At 67.0% G+C, this 7,304-nt stretch overlaps 3 protein-coding genes across 3 annotated transcripts in view; 1 reads left to right on the top strand and 2 right to left on the bottom strand.

The window, feature by feature from the left end:
- The window catches only part of MNEG_11094 (hypothetical protein), a gene marked incomplete at both ends in the record, with an annotated part of 3,246 nt that extends 835 nt beyond the window's left edge, over nucleotides 1-2,411 (bottom strand). Inside the window, 3 exons of the mRNA XM_014040436.1 lie at nucleotides 140-1,333; nucleotides 1,618-1,743; nucleotides 2,409-2,411. Of these exons, the coding sequence (XP_013895890.1) occupies nucleotides 140-1,333; nucleotides 1,618-1,743; nucleotides 2,409-2,411 (1,323 nt within the window). The remainder of the gene's footprint in view (nucleotides 1-139; nucleotides 1,334-1,617; nucleotides 1,744-2,408) is intronic.
- Nucleotides 2,412-2,791: 380 nt separating this feature from the next.
- Nucleotides 2,792-3,582, top strand: MNEG_11093 (Glutaredoxin-C8; the record flags this gene model as incomplete). The annotated part of the gene is made up of 4 exons (XM_014040435.1): nucleotides 2,792-2,803; nucleotides 2,908-3,010; nucleotides 3,245-3,343; nucleotides 3,515-3,582. 4 exons carry the CDS (start codon nucleotides 2,792-2,794, stop codon nucleotides 3,580-3,582), a joined length of 282 nt encoding a protein of 93 aa, XP_013895889.1.
- Nucleotides 3,583-3,964: 382 nt separating this feature from the next.
- Nucleotides 3,965-7,161, bottom strand: MNEG_11092 (Preprotein translocase subunit secY; the record flags this gene model as incomplete). Its single annotated transcript, XM_014040434.1, has 8 exons — nucleotides 3,965-4,267; nucleotides 4,524-4,727; nucleotides 4,945-5,076; nucleotides 5,300-5,472; nucleotides 5,915-6,092; nucleotides 6,250-6,309; nucleotides 6,573-6,757; nucleotides 7,089-7,161. 8 exons carry the CDS (start codon nucleotides 7,159-7,161, stop codon nucleotides 3,965-3,967), a joined length of 1,308 nt encoding a protein of 435 aa, XP_013895888.1.
- Between the last annotated feature and the right edge of the window lie 143 nt (nucleotides 7,162-7,304).

Genomic DNA, 7,304 nt, shown 5'->3' with positions numbered 1-7,304 from the left:
CCGCCGCGGTGCTGCCGCCGCCGCCCCCGCCGCTGCGGAGCGACAGGCGGCGCCCGGAGCTGGCGCGGCGCTGCGACGCGGCGCCCCCGCCGCGCGGGGCGCTGGAGGGCGCGGGGCCCTCGTCACCGCCGCCAACCACCTCGGTGGCGACCGGGGACAGGGCCAGCGGCGAGGGGGCACGCGCGGTCGGGCCGGGCTCCTCCTCCTGCTCCTCTCCCTGCTCCCCCTCCTGCTCCCCCTCCTCCTGCCCCTCAAGCTGTTCCTCCAGGCCCTCCTCCTGCATCTTCTCCCGCGGCTCATCCTGGGCTGCATCCTGCTCGTGGCTGTCTGACAGCGGTACGTGCTCCTCCTCCGCCTCCTGCACGGCCTGCAGCGCCGCCGGCAGCGGCGACGCCGCCTGGCCGGCCGACCGCCGCGCCGAGCGGCGCAGCGGCGAGGGGCTCACAGATGCTGGCGCGCGCGCCGCCGCTGACGCCGCAGGGGCGGGCGACTTTGCGGCCGAGGCCCGCCCATGCGCAGGGGTGGTCCTGGTTGCGGAGGGGGGCGTGAACATGATCATCGGGCTCACGCTGCCGGCGGCGGCCGCGCTGCGCGCGCCGCTGCGCCGCCTGCTGCTCCCTGGCGTCACAGCCGCCGCCGCCGCGTCTGCCCCCACGGGCGTCGCCGCCGCCGCCGCCGCGCCCACGTGCGCGTCCGCATCGCCCCTGCTGCTGCGGCGCGTGTTGTAGCGGCCGGGCGAGGGCGACGGCAGGCCCGCGCGCGGCGCGGCGGGCGCGAAGCCGGCGCCGCCCGTCAGTCCGGTCAGGTCCATCTCTGCCGTCCCATCGTTGCCGCCGGCCGACTCGACCGCAAACGCCTCCTCGTCCTCCTCCACCAGCGTCGACAGGCCGGGCACGTTATCTGTGATGTTGAACGTGCCCGTGCCGTCATACCCAGCGCCCGCAGCGCCGCCCGGCGCGCCGCCGTCGAGCGTGAGGCTCATGTCGTCGTCGCCGCCGCCGCCCGCGCCGCGGAAGCGCGACGGCGTGCCGCGCGCCGCGGCGTCGGCCGCGGCGGCGATGGCTGCGGCCTCCTGCTGAATGGTGTCGTTCGTGATCTCCATTGACATGGTCGGGGAGAACGGGCCTCCGGGGCTCGCGGCCGCGGCCGCTGCGGCGCCGCCCTTGCCGCCCGCGCCAAACACGGGCGAGTGGGACGAGTCGAAGCGCGGCTGCCGTGCAGCTGCCTGGGGTGCGCCCTGCTGACTGGGCGTGCCGTGGACCAGGTTCTGCAGCTCCCCCAGAGGCTGCGTGCCCGCCTGCTGCTGGGGCAGCGGCGAGGGCGTCTTCTTGTCCTGTTTGGGAGGTGGGGGAGGAATCAGAATAAGCAGTGGTGGGGTGCCGTGCGAGCCGCTGTATTGCGATGCGTGCGGGATTAACGCGGGGGAGGAGTCTTATATGATCGCGCCTCCAGGAGGTGTGCCCTGGGCAAGCCCCTGGCGCCTGCTCGGCGCTGCTGGCGTCTCTGCTGTGGCTGCCTGCTGCAGCAGTGCTTCGCGCGTGGTTCTGCATGACCGTGACGCATACCCCTCATGCGTGCCCACCCTGGCACTTAGTAGAGGCCCCGCACTGTGCCCACCGTGAACAAGTGCATGGTCTCCAGCTCGTCATCGGGCGCAAAGCTCACACGCCGCCCAGACAGCGACTTGAATCGCCGCTTGCCGCCGCCGTCCCCCTGTGCCGCAGCACGCTTGCCGCGCAGGATCTGCGGCGACAAGGAATTTCAATGCTTTGTACCGCAGTATTACCGTCAAGCACGCGCAGCCTCTCCGGCAAAACAAGCGTTGTGAGCCTACCGAAGAGGGCGTCCTCCCCGACATTGCGTTCCTCCGTGCCCAGCTGAGCAATTAGACTAATATTTGTTGTGAGTCCTGGAGCTGCTGCGACGCCCTAGCCGGCACTTTTGACCGATCGCTGCGCTTTGAATTGGCGAGAGTGCGCGCGGGTGTGAGGGCGCTGGGCCCATGAAAATTTATCATATACAATGTCGATTGCAATGAGCACCCGTCACTACACTCGCAGGCCGTAGGCAGCGGGGTAGGCGTGAAGGTTTATGATCTGGACATAGGTTATGACTGAGCCCGCGCTTAGTTTTCATTAATAATTCGACGTCCTGGTGCTAAACATTGACCCGAGTCTACCCACTCAGTACGTCAGCACGATGCAGCGCACCGCGGTCTCTGCTCTCAGCTCCCGCACCTGGAGGGCCGGGACATACGGCAAGTAGATGGCATTTCAAGGGGATTGATCACGAGAGTCGCCCATTGGCCACAGCCTCAGCTAACGAGGCCCACAGGCGCAGACCACCACCCTCACCTGCCTGTGCTCCCTCCTACCCACAGGCCGAGGACGCAGGGCGGCGGTCCGCACCATGGCCTCCAAGGTCCGCGGAGAGCATCTCTTGCTATGTCTTGTCACATTGCACAGAAGCGCAGTTATAGTGGGCTGGGTTTGGCCAACCAACAGAAGCAGAGCAGGGGTAAATCAATAGGGCGTTTCCTTGGCGTCGCCGCACTCCCCCTTGTTACCAGCAGCCGTATCGCTCGGACAGCTCGCCTCATCAGCGCAGCCCCAACGACCGAAACCGTGCCCCACTTGTCCTGTCGGCCGCCGACGCCACCCTCCTCTCAGGCCGACGCGGTGCGCCAGACTGTGAAGGACAACAAGGTGCTGAGCCCCGCCGCTGCTCCAAACTGTCGCGCTGCTAAACCGAGCCATGCGACACGCAACCAATCTGCAGCCTGCCGTCCCCAATGGCACACAAGGTCCATGCACCCAGCGACGTTACTAACCGGAACCAACCAACCATCCACAACCAACCCACCCAAGCAACCAACCTGTTGACCTGTTGACCGCCTATGCCTGCCAGGTCGTGGTGTATTCCAAGACCACCTGCCCCTACTGCACTCGGGTCAAGGGGCTGCTGGGTGACCTCAAGGTGGACGCCAAGGTTATCGAGCTCAACACTCTGGGTGCGGCCCAGGGGCCCGCTGGGGGCAGGGTGCAGCAAGGGGTCCGGGATGGGCAGGGGGACCACTAGATCCGCTGATGGAGGTACAGAAGCAGCTCAATCGCGCGTGGCACGGCAAGGCGGGTGCCTCGCTTGTCAAGGGTTGTCAGCGCTGTCAGGACCGGGTCCAGCGCCCGTCGGTCAAGCGCGCCCTCCCTCCCACCACAGCGCTGCCCCGCCCCTCAAAACACGGCAGACGACGGCCCCGAGTACCAGGACTCCCTGCTGGAGGTTGTGGGCCGCAGGACCGTGCCGCAGGTCTTCATCGGCGGCAGCCACGTCGGCGGCTGCGACGGTGCGCCTGACCCGAGGGACTGACTTGCCATGCGCAGTCGCTGCTGCTTCATTGCCTGCAGCTTGCTGCTTGCGCTGCGCAGCTGTCCATGTTTACCGTGGTCACAATATCATCTTCAGCCCCTGTTCCCTCCCTCTCACGTGCGCTTTGTGCCTGTGCGCCTGCCTGCAGACACCGTGGCTGCCTACAACTCCGGCAAGCTCAAGGAGCTGCTGGCAGGCGTCGGCTACAGCATCTAGATATCCAGCAATTATGGCCCACTGGCGACATCACGGGGACACACTTGCACATACTCGCTCACAATTGATACGTCCAGCATTTTTGATTCCGGGGCTGCTTCGGCGGCGCGTCTGCATTCCGCTGATCTGTCAATTTGGCGGGATGCCTGTGCAACCAGCCAACGCAAGAGCTTGTAGGCTTCCTGTAACACAGCAGCAAGTGTGGCCCGACTAGGCCTCGACGCAGCAAGGAGTTGGTAGCCTGGCAGGCACGAAGTGCTGCCTCGTTTGCCTCACAACCGGCAGCAGCAGAGCGTTACAGAAACGTGGACAGGCGCTCGAACGGCCTCGGAGGGAGGCAACGGGCATGACAGGGCTGCCTGGAATGGCACGATCCGTGCAATCACATGTGTGCGAGCGACCCTATCACGATGCGCTCCTGGTCCAGCCGCTGCTCCAGGGCGGGCCCCTCGCGCAGGGACGCCACCTGCCGCGACGTCTGCAGCACCGCGCCGACGATGATGACAAGGCTCGTCGTCGCGAGGCTGACGCCGAGCGCCGCGTTGCAGAGCGCGTCGAACGCGTGGGCGGCGACGGCGAGGCCGCCGAGCGCGAGGCCGCCCCAGAACTTGCACTGGCGGACCTTCTGCTGCAGGAAGTCGACCGTGTACTTGCCGGGGGCCACGCTCTTGATGCCCACGTTGATCTGTCACGTGTGTGTGTGCGTGCGTGTGCGTGTGTGTGTGTTTACGCTTGTGCAGGGTTTCATGGTGGAAAACAAGTGCAAAACCCACTGGCACCAGTACCTGGTGCATGCACCGTCCAAATAAATTGTCCTTGAGGGCTGATGCACCCAGCTGCCACGCGCTCAGCTTCGCGGCACAGCACACATCTAGAGGGCAGCCGCAAGAAACGACCAGGGTTCCTTCGTCAGGGGGCACCCGCGGGGCCAGGGGCCGCACCGCGCTGAAGTACTCCGACACCTCCTGCGGGTTGACCGCGCCAAACGGCAGGAACTCCATCGCGAAGACCAGCAGGCCGTAGAGCAGCAGCCCCGGCAGGGAGGCCTGGAACGCGTGCAGCACGCCGACGGCCGACTGGGCTCCCAGGAGGTCCAGGAAGCGCGGCAGCAGGCCGTAGTAGCCGGCAGAGGCGATGATCATGGGCTGAGGGGGTGCCGGTCGGAGGGGGTTGCGGGATGTGTTGGGTGCGTCGTTGGAGGGGAGTGCACTCCGAGCATCATAACATGTGTGATGGGCCTGTCGGCGCGGCGTTCAAGGGTCGTGCATACGTGCGTGCAGTTGAGGAAAGGGCAGGGCATCCTGCGACAGCCGGGCCAGAGGGCTGCAGCTCAACCTGCCGCGGCGGGCGGCCGGCGCGCACCATGACGCCGGAGGAGTTGAGGCGGATGGGGAAGTACGTGGCCGAAGCCTCAGACTGCGCCGCGCGGCGGTCCAAGATCAGCCGCGCCTGCGCAAACAGCTCCCCCTGGCCGCCGCTCGACGCGCCGCGCGGCTGCGAGCGGGCGAGCGGAGGGTGAAGGGAAGGGCGGTGAATGCCTTCCATTGACCCAGACAGAATGGAGGGCCTTTGGCCCTGACTTTCTTTGCATGAATTGACGCACCACGCTCGCGCCAGACCCCCGCTCGGCAACTACGCGCAGCAGAGCGTCCCCCTTGCAGCCGGCGCAGCTGCTGAGTCCCCACCCTTAACAACACCGGCACCCAGCCGCCCCCACCTGCGGCGGCGTGCTGCTGTACTGCACCATCGGCAGCCGCACTTCCGCGCTGCTGAGATACACCGTGAACAGCACCAGCCCCAGGTACCCCACCAGCAGCGCCGCCAGGCGCAGCGGCGGCAGCGCAGACGCCTCCAGGGCCGTTAGCACCGCGTGTATGGTGTCGGCATACTCTAAGGAAGAGGGAGGGGAGTGGTTGACGCAATAAGTGTTGGATTCCTTGTGTTATGGTAGTGATTGTGGTGACGGTGGTGGTGGCGGTTTGCTGTTCAGCTTTGCTTATGCTCATGATTGTGGGAGGGATGGGTTCGAGACAAGGGCTGCCCCGGGTGGGGTGTTGCGGGTAATGAGAAGGAACGGGCCGAGGCGCAGAGGGCTGCCAGGTCGGCTCGATAGGGGTTGAGCAGGCGGGTGCATTTTGAGGAGCAGAGGGTTGTCCCGCACGGGCACGGCTCTCAAGGGCTTGGAGGGACGCGCGGGAGGCGTGGAGCTGGCGAGCAACTGGGGGCTGGCGCTGTTGTACGACGGGACGTGGGGGGGTCACAATTATCAGCGGAGCAAGCCGGGCGCTGCGGTCGCGGCGCGCGGGTGGGCCGCTGCCACTGGAGCGCGCACCCGTGATGATCCCCATGCAGATCACGAGGGTGGAGCCGTTCCCAATGCCGGCGGCGGTGATGGTGTTGGCGCAGTGCTGCACCATGAAGGTGCCAGCCATCAGCGCCATCGTCGCCTGCGGCACAAACCACTGCGGCAGCAGCGCGTACGGCAGCAGCTGCCGCGCGCGGGTGAAGGCCTGCGGGGCATACGCGCGTGTGGTGTTGCGCGGTGAGGCGGCGGGCCGGGGACGGGCCTCGCAGCATGGCTCGCAGCATATCGCGCGCATGGGGGAGCGCAAGTAGCAGCGCGCCAGCCCAGGGGTGCTTGGGCGTCTGCCCCTTGAGCTTGCGCACCGTCCAGAGCGCGAGGGCCAGCGCCGTGTTGTTAATGACGCCGTTGATTTCTGCCTCGCCCTGTGGGGAGGCCAACGGCCACATAGTCGGCAAAGGCGGGTTGGGCAGGGGGACCAAGGGGACCCGCAGCAGGCAAGTTGCATGGGATGCAGCGAGCACGGCTGCCAGGCGTCGCTGTCGCCATGACCAAAGCCACGCCCCGTCCTACCGTCCCGCCCCGCCACCAGCCGGGGGGCATCACCAACCCCAGTGCCCGCGACACCGGCCCCGCGGCCGCTGCACCCCCATCCGCCCCCGCGTTCGCCCCTGCGCGCGCCCCTCACCGACTTGCCCTCCTTCCGCGCCTCCCTCAGCCTGTCCAGTGGCTGCCACTCTAATAGCTCCTTGGGTAGCAGCAGGAGGATGGACACCAGGATGCTGGCGTTGATGTGGGGGGATATGCCCAGGTCAAACAGGCTGGCGGGCAGCTCGGAAGCCTGGCCGTAGATCGCGCGCATCAGGCGCTCGCCTGCACGGGCGTTGGTCGCGGTGTGTGTGTGTTTGTATATGTGTGTGTGAGTGTTTGTGTGTGTATATATGTATGTGTGCGTGCGTGTGTGTGTGTGCGTGTGTGTGTGCGTGTGTGTGTGTGTGTGTGTGTGTGTGCGTGTTTGGGGGGACCGGGGGATGCAGGGAACCAGCAACACGCAGGCAGGCGGCCAGGCCAAGCTGCGAGGAGGCGCCGCTAGGACGGTCGATCGCGCTTCCTTCGCAGCGCAGCGGGCGCGCGCTGCGCATGCCCGCCGCGCACAGAGTCGCATGCGCTAGGAGCTCCGCGCGGCGGACTGGCGGCTGCGCACCCTCTGTGTTGCCGACCGCGGCGGACGGCAGTCGCATCAAGTCGACGCCGGGGAGCGGGATGTAATAGCCCATTCTGATTACCGCAATCATGGCCACTGTGGCCAGAGCGCGCTGGACGAGCGGCGACATGCGCGCCAGCTGTGGCGGCAGCCAGCGCGCCCCGGAGGACGTGCTGGAGGGGGGGGGGCGCGGGCGTCGCAATGAGTGTGTCGAGG

This window comes from Monoraphidium neglectum, assembly GCF_000611645.1.
Source record: "Monoraphidium neglectum strain SAG 48.87 unplaced genomic scaffold scaffold02588, whole genome shotgun sequence".
Taxonomy (NCBI): Eukaryota; Viridiplantae; Chlorophyta; class Chlorophyceae; order Sphaeropleales; family Selenastraceae; genus Monoraphidium; species Monoraphidium neglectum.
The sequence above is the reverse complement of the archived record's forward strand: the minus strand, read 5'-3'. Positions and strand labels throughout refer to the sequence as shown.